Source organism: Megachile rotundata, chromosome 11 (genome assembly GCF_050947335.1).
Source record: "Megachile rotundata isolate GNS110a chromosome 11, iyMegRotu1, whole genome shotgun sequence".
Classification (NCBI taxonomy): Eukaryota; Metazoa; Arthropoda; class Insecta; order Hymenoptera; family Megachilidae; genus Megachile; species Megachile rotundata.
The window spans coordinates 10,679,034-10,705,608 of NC_134993.1; the positions used below are offsets into that span (position 1 = coordinate 10,679,034).

A 26,575-nucleotide genomic window follows, 5' to 3' on the forward strand; every position below is an offset into this window, starting at 1 on the left:
TAACATCGACGGTAACATTAAATAAAAACATCGGAAAACGTGACAGACTGAACGTTGCGCAAAAATCTCTCCGTTGTAAAAATATGTGACATTCGCGTATGGTACATTAGTAAATTTCATTCTGCCATTAAATCATCTTGTAAACAAGCAAAACAACTCGTGCGAGTTCCCCGGTTCGAAAGTAACAAACTCGGAATTAATCGAATAATAGCGAACGCGCGACGCGCGCTAGAACAGATTAAAATTTGATAATTTCCGTAACTGACTATAGAATATAGACTTTATCTAACTTTCTATAATTGAAATAATCGTTTAACAAGTTACTTTTCAAGTATCTTTCATCGTTGAGCTTTATATCTTTACAACTTGGTATCTCCAATTTTGAAAAGCTGCTTTATGTACTATGCGTTCGATTAATTAGTAAAATTTACAGTTCCCATTCTTCGTGTCTTCGTTACGTAATTACGTGAATTCGTCATTAAATTCTCAAATCGTTCGGATAATCGCACCCTCGTATTTTACAAAAGAAACGCGCTTACCCTAAATGTAACAAATTTAAAAACGAATCAAACACGACAAAGTGTTTCACGGCGGACATATTTTAGTTCACGTAACGTCACTCTTATCGTTTATTGTTTCAATTGTTTATTTATACACGCAAGGTGTCTGAACTTATCTGTTGTCGAGCCCTCGAAAATATATTGCAAATGACGGATCACTATCGTTACGAAGTGAAAGAACAATTTTCTCGTACGGATTAATATTAAAGTGTCTTGTTAATATTTATATATATATAATATATCTATACACATAGTCTAAATTGATTATTCGTATTGTATACAATTTATTGTTTAATAGTACTATTTAACGCTTGAGACCGTGTTACGGTATAATCGATATTTAACGCGTTTAACGTATGTATACAGAATGTATTACAAACTATTCAATTCACCGAGCAACAGTTCACAGGGCGATGCTCTGAATGTAAAAACACGTGGAAAAGATTGCTCTTTTATTTTTTCATCTTTCGACATTTTCGTGTGGCGGTGGAGTGGGTGGGAGATTTTGGTGGGGTGGGCCGGGTTCTGTGCTTTTTGTTATTGTGTGACCGTTTTTTAGAATTGATTGAGTTTTTGGAGATTTGGGGATTTGGAGATTTGAAGGTTTGGAGATTTGGGGATTTTGAGATTTGAAGATTTGGAGATTTGGAGATTTGGGTATTTGGGTATTTGGGGATTTGTGGATTTTGAGATTTGAGAATTTGGAGATTTGAAGATTTGGGAATTTGAGGATTTGGAAATTTGCGAATTTTTAAATTTGGGGATTTATGGATTTTGAGATTTGAAGATTTGGGAATTTGAGGATTTGGAAATTTGCGAATTTTTAAATTTGGGGATTTGGTAATTTTGAGATTTTAGAATTTGGAGATTTGGAGATTTGGTAATTTTGAGATTTGCACATTTCAAGATTTTCATTTACACACGCAAGGTGTCTGGTCATTTGATAGCACACAACGTCTTTTATAGCGCCACAACATGGCCGCGGAGGGAACGTCGTCCATGTTGTTCCACACCGCCATTTTGTGTACCGCAGTCGCTGCAATAGAATATCCTTTAAAAAATGACATCTTCGATAAAATAAAGTTGAAAAAGCCAGATATAAAACATGAATATGCACGCTAATTCATCAACTAAATAACACTAAACTACAAAACTAAAATTGAAATTATTAATATTAATATTTGCCTTGACCTTATAATTTGAAATGAAAAATAAACGATAAAGCATAAATTAACACACATACTCCAGGAGAAATACTTCACCTCGATCAAGTATCTTAAATTTTACTAAATCAATTTTTAAAAAATACCAAAAAAAATGTTTCACTTAATATCGAACACCAAAGATTTTCCCAAACTTGCTTCTCCAAAGGACTTAGCATCGAACTGCCATAACGCTTGCCACATTGACCCACACGTGTGTACCTGATTTTAAGGTGTTCGTTGTAATGTTCTGTTTACGCAGCCCTTCAAGCCGGAATTTTCGGATCTCGACTACGCGGACGTGGACTACCGCTCCTACGGGCCGATCAACTACAAAGCTGCCAGCATCGCGCTCCTCAAGAAACAACAAGCTCAGAAACAACAACAACAGCTTCAGGAACGACGGCCACAGATGTACGGGGTCACGGACGAGAACGAAGAGCTTCTTTAACCTTCCAATGTGCTTATTTTCCTTTATTACGGTCTGTTCAGCAAGTTGCCCCGACGGGCACCTTTCTTAAGTCCGTAGAGTATTCTCTACTGTGACAAAGTTTAACTCGTGATATTCTAGCTTTGTTAACTTTGTTCTTTGTCAGGGTACTACGCGTGGGCAGCTGGGCGTTTTGGGGCAGTGTGATATATTTTTCATCGGGTAAGGTTACTTGAGGCTTTTAAGGTTACTGAAGGCTTTGGAGTCTGTCGCGTTTGGAGATTATTTGTGCATTTGATGATTTGACGAGTTAGGTGATATGTGAATGGGTCTTCGGGCGATGAGTATGCAGGGTCTTAAGTTTCTGATGTATTCGATTAAGTGATGTGGGTATTTTAACTCACACGTAGTGAATATTATGACAAAGTTGTACTAGGTTTTAGGATTTTGTACAAAGTTTTATGTTTAATGATATCAGACATTTTGTTGATATTTTATATTTTGTTTATTGATGAATAACCTTCTTGTTATATAACTGACTTTCTTTAATGTCAGTTCAAATGTAACTCAAATAGTAGAACACATTTAGAAACAGTGTATTCACTGAAGAGTTTGAAGTGATTCAACAGCATGAATTCGAACATAACCTCAAAGTTAAGTTAATTACCTCAAACTTAAATATATTTGTTGCAAACAATCAGAAAACCTTGATGACCAAATTTTGACATAAAAATACACTTTCTCCTTTAATAAAATTTAGAATGAATGTCACTATATTTCTATAAACTTTGTACATATACATTCTATTACAAGTGTCATAAGTTTCACAAGTTTCATAAGTGAAATATTAACAAAATGGCGATAGAGTTTCAAAACTCCATCCACAACTGAACTCACAAAACAAATATTCGAATAAATAAAATCTTGCAAGCATTGTCAATGCATATTGATCGTTCGAAGGTTCTAAAGGCTCCACGTCCAAGGTATAATTTAAGAAGATCGTAAAATCGGTCAGGCGTCAAAGTAAACGAAATCCAATCGCCGAGACAGCAGTTTAAAAGATACATGGAGAGATAAAGTCAGATACTTGGATCACAGCCACATATAAAAATGTTTCATTGAGTGTCAAGGTACTTTATGCAATATATCGAACTGAGAACCATAACGTGGGTCGATAACACTCTTCCGTGATTTATATGCGTTTGTACTGTGTTCCGCCATATTGGTTACTTTGTCGTTTTATATTTCGAAGAATTTTTTGGGTCCTTAACGGATTACTTTTTTAAGGTACTTAAAGAAATGTATTTTAGGCTTTTGGAGAATTGTTTTTTGAGTTTTTAAAGAATTATATTTTAGGTTTTTATAGAATTACTTTTTGGATGCTTAAAGAATTATATTTTAGGTTTTTGTAGAATTACTTTTTGGATGCTTAAAGAATTATATTTTAGGTTTTTAAAGAATTATTTTTTGGGACCTTAAAGAATTATTCTTTAGGTCCTTATTTCTTAAGGAATTATTTAGAAATACAAGAAAGCCTTAAGGAATTATTTTTTAAGTTCTTAAAGAATTATTCTATTACTTTACATAAAATAAAAAATTGAATACTCAATTGTTAAAAGCTTGTAAGTTTTTAAAGAATTATTGTATTAAGTTTTTGAGCACCGCTGTGAATACGGACGCCGCTATTTTGGAGTAGTGGAACTTAACGCCGCCATTTTGATGTCGCGGAGCTTCACGCCGCCATCTTGTGCTCCGATATCTCCGCCATCTTGTGCTCCAATATCTCCGCCATCTTGCTTACACCAAACACTGTAATCAAAAGGAAGTTAATGTAACACACTGCCCCAAATTATTTTATAAGTTGCCCTTGCCCCAACTTGCTGTGCAGACCGAAACTTATCTAACCCTGTGAATATACGACCCAACAAACTATAAAGAAACTATCGTTGGCAGTGTTGTTTTCCAGGAACTCCCTTTGCAAGCTTTAATATTTAATATACCTCGTTTTTAGATATATTTGACGAACTCGCTGCGGCTATGACGTCATGTGTCTTTTACGTATTTGTCAGATGGTTATTGAAATTAAAAATGAAGATCAAACAAAAAGAATAAAAATGTGAAACTCAAATGATAAAGTAAAACTTTTGTTAAATAAAATTTGAATTTTACATTTTTTATTCGTGACATAACTCCTTTAAAATTTTTACAAGCTCTACTAAATTATAAATAGCTTTTTATTGCAACCATCGTGCGCGCGCCACAAGAAGAGTTCTGGCAATATACCGAAATATTGACTGAAGCAGTTAAAAGTATCAGTCAAAAAGTAAAATCAGTAAAAAACAAAGAAAGTAAACTTGCTTTTTTAAATTTGCAGAACTAATCTTGCGACATCGATGGACGATAACTGTCATGGCGCAGGTCATACGTATCACTTTACAGACAGTTACAACCATAAACCATATTTCTACGTTTCGAAAGTAAAAGAACGCACGGTGAATTTATCTTGAATCGTTCTGCAGCGAGTTCGTTCATTCACGTCTATTTGATACCAAAGATATCTCAGTATCGCGGGAGACTTGCACCAAGGACGTACTGATTCATTGTTTTTGCAGATGAGTCGACCTTGATAGCTTCAACCTTGTTCCAGTCTTCCTCTCCGCACTTTGCAAAGGTCTTGTTGATTAGATTATTCAGGGTATGGCAGCTATTTTCAATTTCGATGACCTTGACATATTTTATCAAGGTCATTGTTATTGTAATACGATATGAAATAGAGAAAAGATTCTAGTTTTTTTTTGTTTGACAAAATTATAATAATTTTTTATGATTGTTCTTGATAAAGTAATTTAGAAATTTTTAAAGTTTAGTTTTTCAAATTTCAACAAAAATTAATTTCAGAAATTTCTACAAGTCCCTAGACTTTCAAGCTTTTAAACACATAAGTTCCTAGACATTCAAGTTTTTAAACACATAAGTCCCTAGACTTTCAAGTTTTTAAACACATAAGTCCTTAGACTTCCAAGCTTTTAAACACATAAGTCCCTAGACTTCCAAACTTTTAAACACATAAGACCCTAGACTTCCAAACTTTTAAACACATAAGTCCCTAGACTTCCAAGTTTTTAAACCCCTAAGTCCCTAGATCTCCATATTCTTACATTACAAAATCCCTAGATCCCCAAATTCCTAAAACCCCAAATCCCTAGATTCACAAATTCTTAGATCCCCAAATCCCTAGATCCCCAAATTCCCAGATCTCCAAATTCCTAGATCCCCAAATTAGTAGGTTCCCAAATCCCTAGATCTCCAAATTCCTAAATTCTCAATTTACTATATTTCTAAATCTCTGCGTTCTCAAATTCCTAGGTTCCCAAATCCCTAGATCTTCAAATTCCTAGATTCCCAAATTCCCAGTTCTCCAAATTCCTAGAACCCCAAATCCCTAGATTCCCAAATTCCTAAAGCTCAAATTTCCTATATTTTTAAATTCCCATATCCCCAAATTTCTACATTCCCCAATTCCCTAGATTCCCAAATCCCTAAATCTCCAAATCCCTAGATCCCCAAATTTCTAGATCCCCAAATCCCTAGATCCCCAAATTCCTAAATTCCCAATTTCCTATATTTCCAAATCTCTAGATCCCCAAATTCCTAAATTCCCAATTTCCTATATTTCTAAATTCCCATATCCCCCAATTTCTACATTCCCCAATTCCCTAGATTCCCAAGTCCCTAAATCTCCAAATTCCTAGAGTCCCAAATTCCCAGGCTCCCAAATTCCTAAATTCCCAATTTCCTATATTTCTAATCCCTATATCCCGAAATTCCTACATTCCCAAATCCCTAGATTTCCAAATTCCTACATTCCCAAATCCCTAGATTCCCAAATGCCCACATTCCCAAATCTCCATATCCCCAAATTCCTAAATACCGAAATTCCTACTCCCCAAAATCACTCTCCTATTTTCCAAATCCCCAGAACCCTAGAAAAATATTCCCAAACTCCCTAAATTTCCCTCCTCCAAATTCCCTAGATCCCACTCTCCACTAACCTCAAGCAACACATTAGAATCAATAGAAAATTTGGAACGATTAAAATTGAATATATTTCCTAAATTCCTAAACTTTACCAAATTCACCAAATTCCCTAGATCTCAACATTCACTGCCACTAATGAATACATTTCAGTTGACAAGAAATTTAATGGTGTCTCAAATTGAAGATAGCTACCATATTCTGCATAATTATCTAAATCATCAAGATAAGTTATTTATCTTCCAACTAGATATCTCCTTTTTGCAAGCCTTCCGATAACGTTTAGAGACCCGTACGGCCGACAAGATGACATTGCTCGATAAACCGGACCTAGATAGGCGGTAGGATCCACGAGACAGAAAAGAAATTCGCGGATACCTGTAAATTTATACATATATACATAAATATATATATATATAAATATATAAATACGTATGAAATTATATAAATAAATAAATAAATAAATGGTACGTTTATAAACTATTACCATGTGTTCTGGGATCAAATTGTCTAATTAAAGCGGCTAAAGGGGTGAATGATCGATAAACGTTATTATAGTATCTTGTTAAATGTTAAAGATGACACATATCGCAGCCATTCGTCGAATTCACGCGATTGCCAAGTGATTGCCGACTAATTAGCGTAATTCTAACCGCTTCTATTCCCTATTTTGTAAAATAATACCTCTCACACAGCCCGTTTGTAAGTTTGTACATTATACGAATTTTTCCATGGAAAATGAAATACGAAAGTCGAGAAAAAATTAGGCGAGACATTACTGTAGCGTTAACGAGCGGTGACCAGGGCCGGACTAAGTGTTCATGGAACCCTGAGAACACTATTTAATTCATAGCTAGATTTAATATGAAATTTTTCAAAAATAAATTGTGTTTGTGTTTGAAGGTTGACTGTGGAGCTGCAACAAAATATTTTTCTGTGTTAAAATAAAAATATATAATTTTCTATTTGAAATTTTGTATCAAAATTTAAGGATAATCAATGAGTAATATAACAGTCAAATGTCATAAGTTAATAATCATATTAACATATGTTAGGCTAGGTTAACATACATTTGATTAATAATCATATCACATATGTTGGGTTAGGTTAACATATGTTTGGTTAATAATCATATTACATATGTTAGGTTAGGTTAACATATGTTTGATTAATAATCATATTACATATGTTGGATTAGGTTACCATATGTTTGATTAATAATCATATTACATATGTTGGGTTAGGCTAACATATGTTTGATTAATAATCATATTAACATATGTTGGGTTAGGCTAACATATGTTTGATTAATAATCATATTAACATATGTTGGGTTAGGCTAACATATGTTTGACTAATCATCATGTTACATATGTTAGGTTACGTTAACACATGTTTGGTTTAATAATCACATTAACATGTCAGGCTACATTAACATATATTTGGTTAGTAATCATATTAACATATGTTAATGAAAATATATGTTAACACAAAGACATATGTCACTATAAATAGCAATGGAAAGGAAGGGCTCCAATAGATCTTAGTCCGGCCCTGTTTTCTAGCCACGTAGAACCACGTATGGTAACACGTGACACCGACGGAAATAACCAGACAGCCAGAGGACAACGGTTTGTCGTCGGAAGTCCGTTAATATTATATTTTTAACAGGAAACCGCGATGAACGCGAAGGACTTGCCAGATTTCTAAGAAAAATGGGATCCTTGAAAGGATTTCCAAGGAAATGCTGACTCCTGATGAAACTACCAGCCATGTGGTACTGTTATTAATTTTTCTTACGTTTCGGTTACGCGCTGTCGATTACCGCTGTGCTTGGACGTAGATGACGTATTCCCATAATTAATACTCCTATTTGGCTTTATACTGAACTATCATTTCTATAATTTATTATTTGTTAGGTTAGTTAAATGATTTGAAATGAAGGTTAAAATTATTTTGTTATAAATATTACTATTTTGGTGATGTACAAATATTTGAGGTTATACTTGCAATTTGTCAATTTTGAGGTTATGAAAGTGAGTCATTGATACTTTATTATTTATTGAATTATTTAAATGATTTGAAGGTTCAATGTTAGTAAAGGTTAAAATTATTTTGTTATAAATATTAATTTTATGGTGATGTATAAATATTTGAGGTTATACTTGCAATTTGTCAATTTTGAGATTATGAAAGTGAGTCATTGATACTTTATTATTTATTGGGTTATTTAAATGATTTGAAGATTCAATGTTAGTAAAGGTTAAAATTATTTTGATGTAAATATTAATTTTTTGGTGATGTATAAGTTTTTAAGGTTATACTAGTAATTTGTGAATTTTGAGGTTATGAAAGTGAGTCATTGATGCTTCATTACAATATTGGCAACAATTACTGATTCTTCTTTGAAATAATCATTTTTTTGAACAATTTTACATAATTTTATTTCTTTTAAACCACTTGTGCCTTGTATGGAATATAATATATTAAACCAAGCATTATTGACTTGTTAAAAAAAAAATACTTTTATTTATCACAAAAAATTGTTTAGCAATTTTTAACATACTTTTGTAAGAAATTTAATTTCACCTACTTTACAATATTTTCAAGTTCAAATTCAATATAAATATTAATTATTTCTATGTATTTTAAAATTTGTTTATTTTGCAAGCTTCCTCAATTTTTTTTTAAAAAGGTTAAAAATTGCAAACTTCATTATTTACAACATTCATGTTATGCAACAAAATATAACGTTTCAGTATATATTTTTAAATAAATGTATTTAGTATATATTTTTCAATAAATTTATTTAAAATATATTTTTCAATCAATTTATTTAAAATATCATTTTAAAAAATTTTTCAAAGTACTCAGAGAAACGTTTGTAACAAATTAATTTAGTCAGAGTTGAAACAAATTTAATTACACGGGGAAAGTATCGACAAAGCATTTAAAGTTGCAATAGAAAATGGCGTTAAATTGCAACAATATGGCAAGCTTCGAGACACCTTCACTCAACGCGTGTTTCCATTCGTTTGGTTCGACTGGCTGTCTGGGAACGAGAAAGACCCCAGTAACCGTTTAGATATCGTGTCGTTGTGTCAGTAACGGTGAAATATATTGTTAGCATTGGCGTAACTACGCAGGATCCAGGGTGGACCTCGCACTCTCGAAATATAGGTTATGGCTTCACATATAGCGAAAGGGGTGTGAACGTAAAACTCTTCGTATACTTCGTGATATGAAATTTGAAGTTTGATAGTTTGTGAAATGTCAAATTTAAAAATTGTCGAATTTGATGAATTTATGAATTCCTAAAATACAGAATTTTCCAATTTTTCTGGTACATTTGCAAATTTTTGAATTTGTAAATTATAATATTATATATTTATTTTTGTACCTTTGCAACTTTTAAAATTTTTAAATTCCCTAGTATTCAAATTTTTTAGTACCAGAATTCTCAAATATCCAAGTTACTGAATTCCCTAGATTATAAATTCCTTAAACTATGAATTCCCTAAACCATAAATGGTGTAGAACATGAATTCCCTAGACCATAAATTCCCTAGACAAATAATTCCCTAGATCATGGCTTCCCATATTTCTAAATCAGCAAAATTTCAAATTTCCAAATCTACAAATTCTAAATGTTTAACTTCTATATCCCCAAATTCCCTAGTTTATAAAATTCCAAGATCCAAAATTCCTACATTACAAATTCACAGACTTCAAATTTCTAAATTTCTAAATTTGCAAAACTTGAAATCCTTAAGTTCTGAAACTACCAAATCTCTAGCTTCACAAATCCCCAAATTAAAAATCCCCTAGTAGCCAAATCTTGAACTCCCAAATTTTCAAACTTCCAAACTTCCAGATTTCAAAATATCTTACTTCTCAACTTTTCAAATTTCTAAATATTTAAATTCCCATATTTCCAAATTTTCAAATTCCCTATTTCCAAATCCCTAATACTCAAATTTCCCTATTTGTACAATTTCTAATTCTCAAAATTCCCTATTTCAAAACCCCTAATTCTCAAATTTCCCTATTTGTAAAATTTCTAATTCTCAAAATTACATGTTTACAAATCTCTAATTCTCAAATTTTCCTATTGTTAAATCCCTAATTCTCAAAATTCCCTATTTCCAAATTCTCAATTCTCAAAATTCCCTATTCTCAAATCCCTAAATCTCAAAATTCCCTATTTGTAAAATTTTTAATTCTCAAAATTCCCTATATGCAAATCCCTAATTCTCAAATTTCCCTATTGTTAAATCTCTAATTCTCAAAATTCCCTATTTCCAAATCCCCAATTCTCAAAATTCCCTATTTCTAAATCCCCAATTCTCAAAATTCCCTATTTCTAAATCCCCAATTCTCAAAATTCCCTATTTGTTAATCCCTAATTCTCAAATTTTCCTATTTCCAAAATTTCTAATTCCCAAAATTCCCTATTTCTAAATCCCTAATTCTCAAATTTCCCTATTTGTAAAATTTCTAATTCTCCAAATTCCGTATTTGCAAATCCCCCATTCTCAAATTTCCCTATTTCCAAAATTCCTAATTCCTAAAATTCAGTATTCCCAAACCTTTAACTTGCAAATTCCCAGTTCTCAAATGTCCCTATTTCTAAATCCCTATTTCTCAAATTTCCCTCTTGTTAAATCCCTAGTTCTCAAATTTTTATACTCCTCACCCCCCTTTCCATTTCCAAACTCTCAAACTTCTAATCATCTCTAATAAAACCAACTACCTCCAATACCACCAAATTCCTTGTCAACTTTCCAAATTTCCGAACTTCTCATTTCCAATCAAAAGTCCTCACCTTCAAACTATCAAACTCCAATCATCGAAGAATCGACCCTAACACAACCCTAATCACCCTGTCTCAACCAGAGTTCCACCCCATACAAAAATCAGTTCCACTCGAGTAGTTACGCCAATGGTTGTTAGCGTTTGTTAAAATCCGGAGAGACCGAAATTACAGCGGAAGCTTTGTACATACGAACGTTCTATCGACCGACAGATACACCACACGCAGATACATACGTGGACACGCAAACAAACAGACACACGTACGTGTCGAACCGTGCCAAATGATATTATTGAAACGATCGAAACGTTTTCGATAAATTTTACCCTAGCCAGTTAAGCGTACCGAGAAAATGTTGGCCACGGAAGCGCGGCCTCGACGCTTTCGTCCCGGAAAACGGAACTCGATTTCCGTGGTGACACGCGTTACCGTATTTCGTTCTATGCTCCCCCTCCTTCCGCCCCTTAAATCCCCGAACCCCGCGTCCCGTTGTTCCCGGAATCTTCGAAAGCCTTTCGGGATGCCAAGCGGCAAACAAAAAGGATCACGTACGCGGTGTTCCGATGTCTGAACGCGATGCTCGATTGGCGCCGATTCGAAAGGAACTCAATGTTTCTCCGACTTTTCTGGCTTCGAGCTTTTCGTGCGACGAAATTCGATGCTTGCCATCGGGTACTTTAGTTCCTGAAAATTTGGAGGCGGAGTTAGTGCTCTGCTCGTGATTATAATTCGATGAAGGCTTGAGGTGGACGGTTGTAGGACTCGGGCCGCCATTTTGGGACCGAGAGCGCGAAATTTGAATGCGGATCTGGGAAAAAAGGTGGAGGCTCGTAATTTTTTTAGTTTTATTATGGAAGTTTTGTTGCTTTATTACTGTTCTTTTATTTTAGTATTCTTTTGTGTTATTTTTTAATGTACTTTTGATTTTTTGTGTTTTGTTTATTGACCTATTTTTTGCTGATCTACTTCTTTATTGTTTTAACGTTCTACTGTTGTTTCATTTGAATGTTTATAAGATCTTACTGTTCTAGTTGACTGCTTTATTATTCTAATGTTCTTCTGTTTAATTATTTTATTATTCCATTGTTCTTCTGACCAGAGACTGCATTATTAATAATATTCATGCTTTAAAATGATATAATTTGCATTCTTATTTTACTAAATAATTTTTCAACAAAAAATTGTATCTCAGAATTCTCTAATAATTGATTTTTCGTTTCACGAAAAGCGATAATCGAGGATGGAAATAAAATATACTAATTTAATATTGAAGGATGAATGTTGGAGAAAACAATCGATCGGGAACACCGTACGTATTTCCATAGATATAATAAACGCAGGAGTAACTAGATAGTAACTAAGGTGAGCCTGGTTCGATATAATGTGGACTATTTATACAAATTTTTTAATTTTTAAATATTGAAAATTCCGGGTTTCCAATTTCCAAATTTTCAAATTCCTAATTTTCCAAATTTTGAAATTTCTGAAATTCTCAAGTTTCACAAATTTCCAAATTTCCCATTTCTTAAATTTCCAAATCACGAAATCTGTAAATTTCAAAATTACCAAATCCTCAAATCTCAAAATTTCCAGATCCCCAAATTTCAAAATTCCCAAATCTCCAAAAACATAATCAACTCTAAAAAACGGTCACACAATAACAAAAGCACAGAACCCGGCCCACCCCACCAAAATCTCCCAACCACTCCACCGCCCCACGAAAATGTCGAAAGATGAAAAAATAAAAGAGCGATCTTTTCCACGTGTTTTTACATTCAGAGCATCGCCCTGTGAACTGTTGCTCGGTGAATTGAATAGTTTGTAATACATTCTGTATACATACGTTAAACACGTTAAATATCGATTGTACCGTAACACGGTCTCAAGCGTTAAATAGTACTATTAAACAATAAATTGTATACAATACGAATAATCAATTTAGACTATGTGTATAGATATATTATATATATATAAATATTAACAAGACACTTTAATATTAATCCGTACGAGAAAATTGTTCTTTCACTTCGTAACGATAGTGATCCGTCATTTGTAATATATTTTCGAGGGCTCGACAACAGATAAGTTCAGACACCTTGCGTGTATAAATAAACAATTGAAACAATAAACGATAAGAGTGACGTTACGTGAACTAAAATATGTCCGCCGTGAAACACTTTGTCGTGTTTGATTCGTTTTTAAATTTGTTACATTTAGGGTAAGCGCGTTTCTTTTGTAAAATACGAGGGTGCGATTATCCGAACGATTTGAGAATTTAATGACGAATTCACGTAATTACATAACGAAGACACGAAGAATGGAAACTGTAAATTTTACTAATTAATCAAACGCATAGTACATAAAGCAGCTTTTCAAAATTGGAGATACCAAGTTGTAAAGATATAAAGCTCAACGATGAAAGATACTCGAAAAGTAACTTGTTAAACGATTATTTCAATTATAGAAAGTTAGATAAAGTCTATATTCTATAGTCAGTTACGGAAATTATCAAATTTTAATCTGTTCTAGCGCGCGTCGCGCGTTCGCTATTATTCGATTAATTCCGAGTTTGTTACTTTCGAACCGGGGAACTCGCACGAGTTGTTTTGCTTGTTTACAAGATGATTTAATGGCAGAATGAAATTTAGTAATGTACCATACGCGAACGTCACATATTTTTACAACGGAGAGATTTTTGCGCAACGTTCAGTCTGTCACGTTTTCCGATGTTTTTATTTAATGTTACCGTCGATGTTAATGCATTTAATGGCGTTGCGAAGTTTACGGAAAGAATTGTCGGAGATGTTTAATTTTGTAACGAATTGTAAACTTATGTAACTCAAGGAGCCTCAGATTTGCATTGTCTTTATTGTTAAAATGTAATGTTTAATAAACTTCTGTTATATTCATTATACTGTTGTTATTCACTTCTTGTAATACCAATGAAATATGTTATGTCTGTAGTTAAAATTTACTAAAATGATCATATTCGCTTTATGCTGACTTTAATTTATTTAATTTACTATTTTAAAAACTTGGAATTTAAACATTTGCAAATGTGGGTAATTATTAGAAAATTTTATAAAATGATCATTTACAAATTTAGAATTATTAGATTTTAGAAAACATAAATTTGAATCTTTGGAATTTTAGAAATGATGATTTAACGACATATGCGATTACCATTAGGAAAAGGTCGGTAAAAATTAAAATTCGATCAACGCCATCTAGCGTATGGTGTTTTAAGCCTACTCCTGGTAACAGGATCGCAGAAAAGCGAGAAGGTATCCGGAGTAAGAGGTCTCCCGCGCAACTCTGCGCATGCGCAGCGCACCCGTCTTCGCACCACCTCTCCAACATGGCGTCCAATGGCGTCTAATGGCGTCACAGATATCTAAATTACTAATTACTCCTTTCTTAAATACAATTTATACACATTTGCAATTAAATATCAATCTCCAATTCATTCTCTATTTTCTCATACAATATTTATTACGATTTTGCTTGATAGAAATTAATTATTAATAATTATCAGTAATACTATGAGATGATATTAAGGAATATCAATGTAAATGTTAACTGTAATTGTTAATACAGAATTAATGTACACTTTGCAACCATAAAAGTATGTAAATTGTACTCAGAGAATGAATAATTAATAAATGTAACTGGTCATTAATTCGATCGCGCCATGAGACGCTATGCGCCGCCATGTTGGAGAGGTAGCGCGTCACCGCGCATGCGCGCAAGTAGGAGACCTCTTACTCCGAATACCTCCTCACTTTTCTGCGATCCTGCTACCAGGCGCACCTGCAAAACACCGTCCGCTAGATGGCGCTATAATAAAATTTCAATTACCGACTGATTTTTCTCTAATGATACATTATATATACTGCAATAAACCTTGCATACTAATCTTGATATTTACTATTTAATTTTATATTTCATACATACACTCCTCAAGTATTATTACATATTCTTATGTAATCTTATTTTATATGCAACTTTAAATCATTTTACTTATGCAAATTTAACTGAAACTGTTTCAGTTTGAGGAAATTACAAAAATCTTATAATTTTATAATTTTAATCTGCATTTGAAGGTATTTTAAACAATTACTTATATAATGAAGCACAAATTGTTTCTATCTTAGGAAGGGCATTGTTACAATTAATTTAAATAATTTTAAAATGTAGCATACACATTTATTAAAGAAACATGAAGTTTAGTAAGACAATATTTTAGACCAAGTCATAAATAGTTTATTTTATTGTAAAATATTCTAACCTTGTCAATTATAAATTAAGACTATCAAGTACACCCTGATGTATGTACATCAAGCAGAAATTTCTCCAAACCCACTGCTGCAATTAATTTAAATAATTATAAAATATAACGCATAAATTTATTAGATAAATATGAAGTTTAGTAAAACAATATATTAGACCAAGTCATAAATAGTTTATTTTATTGTAAAATATTCTAACCTTGTCAATTATAAATTAAGACTATCAAGTACACGCTAATGTACATCAAGCAAAAATTTCTCCAAACCCACTTGCAATTAATTTAAATAAAATGTAACATACAATCTATGAAACAAATATGAACTTTTAAAGCAAATTTAAACCAATATAGTTCATTTCACCTCCGTCAATTCTAAATGAGAACTATAAGCACCTCAAACAGAAATTTCACGATAAGAAAGCGTAGCCCATGCTTGCATAAAATTGCAACACCGACTTAGTCCGCTAGTCTCCGATGGCGCCAAAAATTTTCCAGACAAAACGAGATTACTATGCGCTCGACTGTTTGCGAATCAGCTCACAGCCATAAAAGCGCGTTAATTCTTCGAGCGGATGCTGAATCGCGGAATCCGAGCGCAATCATCGGATTACAATCGATCGGCATGGAAAAACACGATCGAAGCGGCTCATCGTTTAAATTCGATGGTGTTTAGAGCAAACACGTGCGATAAACATGCGATAACGATCGAAAGGAAAAGTAGTCGCAAATAACAGTCTTGTTTAATCGTGAATCAAGATAAGACAAAATGGCACCGTCAGGCGCGAATCGGCCACGATCGGGATGCGATTACAAGAGAGAATGTTTTCATTCTTGTCGGATCGTTTACGGGGATCAACAAATTCTGGCTTCGAAAGGAGTCGATGGAGGAACGCTCGAGAAACTGACTGACCGAAATTTTCAAGTTTTGGAAAATTTACTGTAATTTTGAAGTTTGCGAGTTGAGAAGGATGACGAATGAGAAGGATTTGAGCGAGGTATTGTGCGTGAACAATCCGGTGATGATAATAAATAACGATGGAAAGGATAATGGTGATTTGTTGAGGACGAAAGTGTACAAAAGAAGATGGCTGATGGTGGGGTTGTTCAGTTTGTACTCGTCCCTGTGCAGTTTACAATGGGTGCAGTATTCGATTATTGCCAACATAGTCAGCAGGTATTTGATATTTGAGTCTTTAGGAAGGTCTTAACTTTGGATAAAATTTTTTTTTATTTAAGCTTAAGTTGAACTCTCATAAGAGAATTATAAAGCTGTAATGAGGCTTACAGTTAGTTGTACAAAGGGTTATACAGGCTTACAGTAGAGTATAAGTAATTTTATGTCAACTGACATTTTACACTTTTAAAAGTGTAATGATTATACACTTTTAAAAGTGTAAAATGTCAGTTTGGATAAGATTTATTCAAAATAACTAATTTTTGGTCCAAAAATTATTGTTGCAAACTTGAAAAATGTGGAAGGACTTTTGTTGAATTTTGCCAACATAGTCAGCAGGTATTTGATGTTGGAGGTCTTAACTTTGGATAAGATTTATTCAAAATAAAAAATTTGGAATCCAATAATTTTTGTTGCAAACTTGTGAGACTTGTGGAAAATGTGAAAGGGTTTTTGTTGGATTTTGGGGAAAGAATTTTTTGAGATGTTTGAGAGAAGTTTAGTGTGGGAGTATAATTAGGTGATTTTTTGGGTAATTTAATAAGTGGATGTTATAAATTAATGGATAGAGTAATGGAAAAATATTAGAAATTTAATATAGGATGTGAGTATTAATTTTGAAATAAAATGCGAGGATAGTTGTAAATTTAATTTGGTAAAATTCTGGTTAATTAGATGAGATATGATTGCTATAAATTAATGAATATATAATGTAATGATTATACTATGTTGTAGCATGATAAATATTATATCATAATGTTAAATATTATATTATAATACTAATATACACTCCATATGGTTAGGTTATGTTAGATTAGGTTTATTATAATATTATATATTATAACAGTTAGATTAGGTTAAGTATATTATAATACTGTAACTATTAATGGTTAGGTTAGGTTAGATGTATTATAATATTGTATACTATAATGGTTAGGATAGGTTAGATGTATTATAATATTGTATACTATAATGGTTAAGTTATGTTAGATGTATTATAATATTGCATACTATAATGGTTAGGTTAGGTTAAGTATATTATAATATTGTATACTATAATGGTTAGGTTAGGTTAGGTAAAGTTTATTTGGTTAATATTGTACATCATAATATTATTATAAAATGATAAATATAATATAATAAATCTTGTAAAATAATTATTAATTTTGTAAGAAAATGCAAGTTAGAGCCATAAATTTAATTGCTGACTCTCTGGTTAATTAATTAAATAGTAAATGTTATAAATTAATGAACCTATAGTATAATCATTACATTATATTAGAAAATAATAAAAATAATATAATAAATCATGTGATATAATTCTTAATTTTGTAAGAAAATGTAAGTTAGAGCCATAAATTTAATTACTGACTGTTTGGTTAATTAAATAACTAGTAAATGTTATAAATCAATGAACCTATAGCATAGTCATTACATTATATTATAAAATAATAAAAATAATGTAATAAATCTTGTAAAATAATTATTAATTTTGTAAGAAAATGCAAGTTAGAGCCATAAATTTAATTACTGACTCTTTGGTTAATTAAGTAACTAGTAAATATTAAAAATTAATGAATATAATACAATCATTATAAAATATTAAACTATCAATAAATATTAATAAATGTTACTATAATAAATGCTATAGAACAATATAGTTATTAATTTTGATATAAAATATCCATAAAGTAGTCTCATAATAAATTAAAAATTCTCACAAATATTTTGATTACATAATTCATTACATCATTATTACAACGTTAAAAATAAGTTAGATAACAATTAAAAATAAAAATATTAACCTACTTTTGTTTCAAATCTGATAATAAAGCCATTGGATCACACATTCTAAAATTAATAATTAATTTCTCAAATGAACACAAAAGATAAGCTTAAGCTTAACAAGCTTAAATGATGATTATCAGACTAATTCTTTGGTTCCTTATTGATTAGATAAACCTTTGCCACCTGCAGTATAAACATATAGAACACTAATTTATTTTTCTTGAATTTTTATCTGATTTATTAGTGTAATCTTGTAATTAATTGTTACATTTAGTACTTTTTATTTTTACTTTTTTTATTGTTGTTTTATTTAATTACGTTTTGCGCTAATTACGCAAAATTGATAATTGTTATGTGACTGATAGTGAGTCTGATAAGGTTATAATGTAATGTCAGAACAAGATTGATATGATGATAATAATAATGACATAATAAACATAATGATGTAATATTATAATACAAGAGTAATAATAATAATATTCATATAACAAATATGATAATAATAATAATAATAATATAATATAACAAATTTAATAATGTAACAATATTATATTATAATAAAAATAAAAACAATGTAAAAAACATAGTAATATAATAATATAAGTCATAAATCATATCATAAGTCATATGTAACATGTGATTCAATATATGTTAAATACATAACATATATGTTATACATATAAAAATTGTGTATAACAATGTCATAATATTATAATATAATAAAAATAATAGCAATGTAAAAAGCATAGTAATATAATAATATAATAACATGTGACTTAATATAAGTTACATATAGGACATACATGTTACACATATAACAAATATATTAATGTAATAATACTATATTATAATAGAAATAATAACAATGTAATAAGCATAGTAATATAATAATATAATAACATTATTAATTATATATTAATCATCATAAGTAATATGTAACATGTGATTTGATATATGTTACATGTGTAATATATATGTATATTATATATATAATACATAATAAATAATATGACAAGGCTATTACTAAAAATTATTCTTACATACTTTTGTTCAATTATTTCTATTAATTATTTGAATACATATTATTTAAATAAATTATTTGAATATATATTTATTGAACAAATTAATTGAAAAAAATTATTTCAACAAATTATTTTGAACACAAATGATTAGAATAAATAATAACTATAATTTCACTATATAAATTACTAAAACAAATTACCCAAACAAATTACTTAACTACAAATTAATCTCTCAAACAAAAAATCTCCCAAAGTACTCAAAAACAAAAATGTCTTCCCCGAAATCAAAGGAAACAACAAAAACCAAAGAAATAAAAATACTTATTAATCCAAAGCTTATTAATGGCAACAAAACCCACGATAGAGAAATGTGAACATTAACGTTTATAGTTTGAAAAAAAAAACTTGTTCAGGTACTATGGCGTCTCTTTACTAGCTGTTGACTGGACGGCGATGTCGTTCATGGCTTACTACGTGATTTTCTTCTCCCCTGCCTCGTATATTCTGGATCGTTGGGGACTTAGATGGGGTAATATTGTGGGATGTGGTCTTGGTTGCCTTGGTTCATGGATCAAAGTTCTGTCCGTCAGTCCGGACGGATTTTATGTCACCTTCGTTGGACAGTCTTTGGTCGCTATCACACAGGTCAGACATTTAATCGTATCTTTTTTTATCTTCCTACAAGTTTCTGTGAAAAAAGTTTATTCCAACAATTTTCATTTGGTAAAACTTCTGTCAACAATTCTCATTTGATAAATTTTCTTTCAACAATTTTCATTTGATACATTTGCTTTCAACAATTTTCATTTGATAATTTTTCTTTCAACAATTTTCATTTGATAATTTTTCTCTCAACAATTCTCATTTGATAAATTTTCTTTCAACAATTTTCACTTGATAAATTTTCTTTCAACAATTTTCATTTGATACATTTGCTTTCAACAATTTTCATTTGATACATTTGCTTTCAACAATTTTCATTTGATAAATTTTCTTTCAACAATTTTCATTTGATAAATTTTCTTTCAACAATTTTCATTTGATAAATTTTCTTTCAACAATTTTCATTTGATAATTTTTCTTTCAACAATTCTCATTTGGTAAATTTTCTGTCAACAATTTTCATTTGATAATTTTTCTTTCAACAATTTTCATTTGATAAATTTTCTTTCAACAATTTTCATTTGATAAATTTTCTTTCAACAATTTTCATTTGATAAATTTTCTTTCAACAATTTTCATTTGATAAATTTTCTTTCAACAATTTTCATTTGATAAATTTTCTTTCAACAATTTTCATTTGATAAATTTTCTTTCAACAATTTTCACTTGATAATTTTTCTTTCAACAATTTTCATTTGATAAATTTTCTTTCAACAATCTTCATTTGATAAATTTTTTTTCAACAATCTTTCATTCTATTTCTGTAAAAAAGTCTGTACTAACTCTTCAAACTTAATGTTTGAATGTAAAGTAAGTTTGTATAATAATATAATAATTGTTTTCATTTCTTATATTCCAAAAATTTCATTCAAAGTATTTAAAAATACAAAATACAATTTTTAAAAAAGTAAGTCGAACACCATAACTAGCTTTCATCTAATATTCAATAATAAATTAGCCGGACCTACATATTCATCTATTTAAATACCATTCAAACTTTATACCATTGAAACATAAAAATCACAAGTAAATCTTGAGTTCAATTGTACTAAAATTCTTACCAAACCATTTCAGTAAGTCATTTAAAAGTTGCGAAAGTACCTCGTTTCAGTAGTACAACCCTGTTTTAATCAGACCGTTCCAGTTTTAAGTAGTATAAGACTTCATACAACCGACACGTACGAATGATACAAACGATTAATCCTCTACAAACAGTAGTCACTTGACACATCTTAAGCTGTATACGATTAACTCTGTTGGTGCATATTCAATGTTTTTTAACACGTGTTTGATCAAACTTTCATTTTATCACTGAAACTCGTTTACAAGCCTCTTATTTTAATTTACGAAATGTGTTAAGGTTATTTTTTTTTAAACTGTAATTTTTACTGAAATGAGGTATTATGGTGACTCATTTGTTTATTTATTTTTAATTTCAATTTATAAATGCATTAAATAAATCAATTTTCACATAAAATTTCAAAGAACACTTTATTTTATCTCTTACATAATTTGTAAATTTAATTTCGTTTGCTTTACTTAAACAGTAAATTAATTTTCTCAAGTCACAATTATTTACAATTTTTTAAAAATCCAAGGGAATTACAAATGACATCTGATAGACAGCTTGACAATATTTTTTTATAAAATAAATTTCATATATAACAACCTTTACAATTAATCAACACCATGATACATTCTTAAGCATCCCCAAAAAAGAACCTTAATACTAGAAAATTTCTTAATACCAGACGAGGAAGGTAAATTTTTAACACCCCAAATTTCCCTAAATTTAATATCCCTATATCACCATATTAACAAAGTTAAATTTCGACTTCAGTAACGCGCTGGATTACTACGCGTTGGATAACCACACGCTGCATTACTACACGTTGTATTACTACGCGTTGGACTACTACGCGTTGAATATCCACGCGCTGGATTACTACGCGTTGGATATCCACACGCTGGATTACTACGCGTTAGATTACCACGCATTAGATTCCTACGCTTAGAATTACCACGCGTCGCATTATTACGCGTTGGATCACTACGCGTTGAATATGCACGCGCTAGATTACTACGCGTTGGATATCCACACGCTGGATTACTACACGTTGTATTACTACGCGTTGGATTACTACGCTTAGAATTACCACGCGTTGCATTACTACGCGTTGGACGACTACGCGTTGCATTACTACGCGTTGGACTACTACCCGTTGAATATCCACGTGCTGGATTACTACGCGTTGGATATCCACACGCTGGATTACTACGCGTTAGATTACCACGCATTAGATTCCTACGCTTAGAATTACCACGCGTTGCATTATTACGCGTTGGATCACTACGCGTTGAATATGCACGCGCTGGATTACTACGCGTTGGATATCCACACGCTGGATTACTACACGCTGTATTACTACGCGTTGGATTACTACGCGTAGGATTACCACGCGTTGCATTACTACGCGTTGGACGACTACGCGTTGCATTACTACGCGTTAGACTACTACCCGTTGAATATCCACGCGCTGGATTACTACGCGTTGGATATCCACACGCTGGATTACTACGCGTTAGATTACCACGCATTAGATTCCTACGCTTAGAATTACCACGCGTTGCATTATTACGCGTTGGATCACTACGCGTTGAATATGCACGCGCTGGATTACTACGCGTTGAATATCCACACGCTGGATTACTACACGCTGTATTACTACGCGTTGCATTACTACGCGTAGAATTACCACGCGTAACACCCCAAATTTCCCTAAACTTAATATCTCCATATTATCCAACTAGCAAACATAAATTTCTAACACTCTAAATTCTCCTAAAATTAATATCCCTATATCATCAAACTAGTAAACTTAAATTTCTAACATTCCAAATTCCCTCAAATTTAATGCCCCTATATAACCAAACTAGTGAACTATTAAACTTCCTATAATAATAATATTAAAATTAAAGTGAAGTGTCGAAACAAATCCTTCCACGAGCAATTTCTTCACCTCCGCAACTAACAAACACAGAAACTGCTCGGCAACATGTTGTAAATTATTACTAATACGAGGCATTACAAGTCTGCTCAAACTTTATGTATCCAGGGCTTAAGGCCGAAGCAGTATCTCGCAAAGAGATTTATGCGTGTTCACTGACTGCATTCCGAATTTAATGAAACCTCCATGACTTCTGCTACAAAATTTATCGCCGCTTAAGATTTTTATGAATATTATTTCGCGCATGCGCGGGACGCTCGAAGAAGTTCTTTTGTCCTCAACGAGGATTTGCGGGTTGTAAACGCTCCAGTTTCGGTTTACTTGACTTTTTCAAGGTTTCTACAAAGTACACTTTGAATGTTCGTTTAACATATTCCATGAGATTAGTGACAGAGATTGTTTTGAGGTTTTGTAAGTTTATTTAGATAGAAGTTGAAGCACCTTGTATTTAGTTTAAACTATAGTAGTTTAATGTTGATATAAACTTTAAAACTAAACGTTAAAATTAGCTTAATATCACAAGAAAATATAGTAAATTTTTATTTGGTGAATTGACGTAATTTTAATCTACGTTGAAAGTCTTTTATAGCAATCTCGTATCTTAGTTTATTATTTTGCTTTAATATTACAAAGTAGTTTAATATTAAAGCTTAATATTACAATAAACTAGATTAACATTACAATAAAATTTGTTGAATTAAAGAGATTTGATTTTAATTTGCTGAATTAAAGAGATTTGAAGCCATTTTGTTGATAAAAAGCGTCTCCATGAGTGCATCAGCGTCTCCAAGATGGCCGCCGAAGAAAAGGCGGCAAATTTCAAACTTCAAACTACCAATCTTTCAAAATAATGAAACTAACAATTCTATTATTAAACTAATATATAATATTGCTAATTTACAATATATTTAGACAATGTAAACATAAAATAGTGTTACAATTATGAGTTCTATAGATTTATTTATATTTAACACAGTACAAAAATTGTTTATACTTAAAATTAAGTGTAGAATGAACTTATAGATGCAACTATAAGTTAAAAATAATAATTATTGTCATTGTAATATTGTATAAATTAATTTCGAGTTACTTAATCTTTATTATTTATGTTCTCTGTTATTTATTTTTTTTATCTCTTACATTACTTACATTTTTCGTTTCCCTGATTATATTTTCTGTTCATTACTGATCTTATTTTTTTTCTCATTAATTATGTCTTATGATGTTCATTGATAGTATGTTTCATTTTTCATATATATTTTTTTGCCAGTAATTTTCATATAATTTCATATATTTTTTGTCAATAATTTTCCGTATGTCAACAATATATTTTTTTGTATTAGACACTAGTTTTAATTTTGCCCGGCCGACTCGCAGCCCAATGGTTCGGCACCAACGAACTGTCCACGGCAACCTCCTTAGGTATTTTCGGTAATCAGCTCGGAATAGCTTTAAGTTTCCTGCTAACTCCGATGGTTGTCAAAAATCGCGCAAACGTGGAGGACATTGGTGACGATTTGTCGCGTCTCTTCTGGACCGTAGCGATTATCATCACGGTTATGTTTCTTCTAGTTGTAATACGTAAGTCTCTCCAAATAAAAAGTACAATTAAATCACAAGAAAATTATAACAAAAATAAATTTATTTAAAGTAGTTAAAGTTATCTCAAGTAAAAGTTACAACAGCAATAAAAGCGAATTGTGCTGAAAGACTGCAGATTGTAATACTTAACGATCAATTAATTTATTCGTACATTTATCTCGGTGAAACATGTTTCTGTATTGAGGCTACTGAAATTACATCTACTCAGTAAATTATGTATCTCGTTATTAATCTTGTTTGAAGAACAAATCCGATTTACCTCGGTTATCGATGGGTGTTTGTGATTTATAATGCTAATTTAAATCGTTTCGAATCTGGTGTGTTTCTTAATTACTTCTCTGAGAATTTTATCAGTTTTGTTACAATTTTTGAAATGTTTACAGACAGCTTATTACTATTTTGTTTCAATTTTTAATTTTAGTTGTCGATCTTTAAATGAAAATTTGAATCGAAGAGAATTTTGGAATTATGCAAAAATTTCAGAATTAAAATTTGTGTTATTGATGTTATAAGTTTTGCAAGTTTACGTAATGCAAGTTTGTATTAAGTATAATTGAATATATATATTTAATATATAGGGTGGTTCAAAATTGAGGACACATGTAGTGTATATAAAATTTTGTCCACCCTCCAAAAACCGTATTATTAATATTATAAATTTTACAAGTTTACGCAACGTAATATAAGTTTGCATTAAATATAATTGAACCGCAACCGTTTCACGAATATTAACTGTACACAGTGTTCGAAGAAAACCCGAAACTGCCACCGAGCAAAACCCGAGCTATGCAACAGTTGAATCAAATGGAAATGGACGAAGGTTTCATAGAACCCGTTAAAAGATTATGTAAAAACAAATCCTACTTGTTACTCTGCAACTCGTACGGTCTGAGCATAGGTGTATTGAACGTGGTAGGAACGCTGTTGAATCAAATGTATCTCGCACGTTTTGAGGTAAGCGGAAAACGTGGAAATTCATTTACAAACGATCGAAATTTCTAAATTTATTTAATATTAAACATTAGTGGGTGGTTCAACATTTTTTTTGCTCTCTAAAAATTTATGGTGTATAAATTGAAGTAGTATGGAGTAAGTCTCGAGGTTAATATTAATTATGGAACATTGTATTGCAGAATGGAGAAGAAGACGCAGGTAGAATCGGTTTGGTTATGACCATAACAGGGATGATAGGTTCAGTCAGTTTTGGAGTGCTTCTCGATAAAACGCATAAGTTCAAGTAAGATGGTCATGACACTGAATTACTGTTCTTTGTACAGAGTGTTTCACAATTAGTGTAGGTCCCTGAAATGAAGGGTAGCTGACGTGCTTCTGAATAAAATTTCCCTTTGCAAAAATGGGATTTGAAGCTTCGTTTCTGAATTATTAAGTAAAAACACGGACCAATCCGAGCGCGAGAATTATTACGCGTTGGATTACTACGCGTTGGTTAACTACGCGTTAGATTACCACGCGTTAGATTCCTACGCTTAGAATTACCACGTGTTGCATTACTACGCGTTGGACTACTACGCGTTGCATTACTACGCGTTGGACTACTACCCGTTGAATATCCACGCACTGGATTACTACGCGTTGGATATCCACACGCTGGATTACTACGCGTTAGATTACCACGCATTAGATTCCTACGCTTAGAATTAGCACACGTTGCATTATTACACGTTGGATTACTACGCGTTGAATATGCACGCGCTGGATTACTACGCGTTGGATATCCACATGCTGGATTACTACACGTTGTATTACTACGCGTTGGATTACCACGCGTTGCATTACCACACGTTGAATTACTACGCGTTGGACTACTACGCGTTGCATTACTACGCGTTGGACTACTACCCGTTAAATATCCACGCACTGGATTACTACGCGTTGGATATCCACTCGCTAGATTACTACGCGTTAGATTACCACGCATTAGATTCCTACGCTTAGAATTACCACGCGTTGCATTATTACGCGTTGGATT

At 31.6% G+C, this 26,575-nt stretch overlaps 1 protein-coding gene across 8 annotated transcripts in view; it reads left to right on the plus strand.

Annotated features, from left to right (window-relative positions):
* Positions 1-26,575, plus strand: part of nrm (neuromusculin) — a 544,158-nt gene that overhangs the window by 503,613 nt on the left and 13,970 nt on the right. For 5 of the 8 annotated variants that reach the window (XM_076537545.1, XM_076537543.1, XM_076537546.1 and 2 more), the window contains one exon: positions 2,025-2,161. The exons of 1 other annotated variant lie outside the window; for it this stretch is intronic. Coding sequence is in view for 2 of the 7 variants with exons in the window: in XM_076537544.1 (XP_076393659.1) it covers positions 24,327-24,564; positions 25,328-25,539; positions 25,719-25,822 (554 nt within the window). In the remaining 5 variants the exon portion in view is untranslated. Of the gene's footprint in view, positions 1-2,024; positions 13,953-24,326; positions 24,565-25,327; positions 25,540-25,718; positions 25,823-26,575 lie in introns of those variants that run through there. 2 more of the 8 variants (XM_076537544.1, XM_076537549.1) reach the window with 2 other exon arrangements.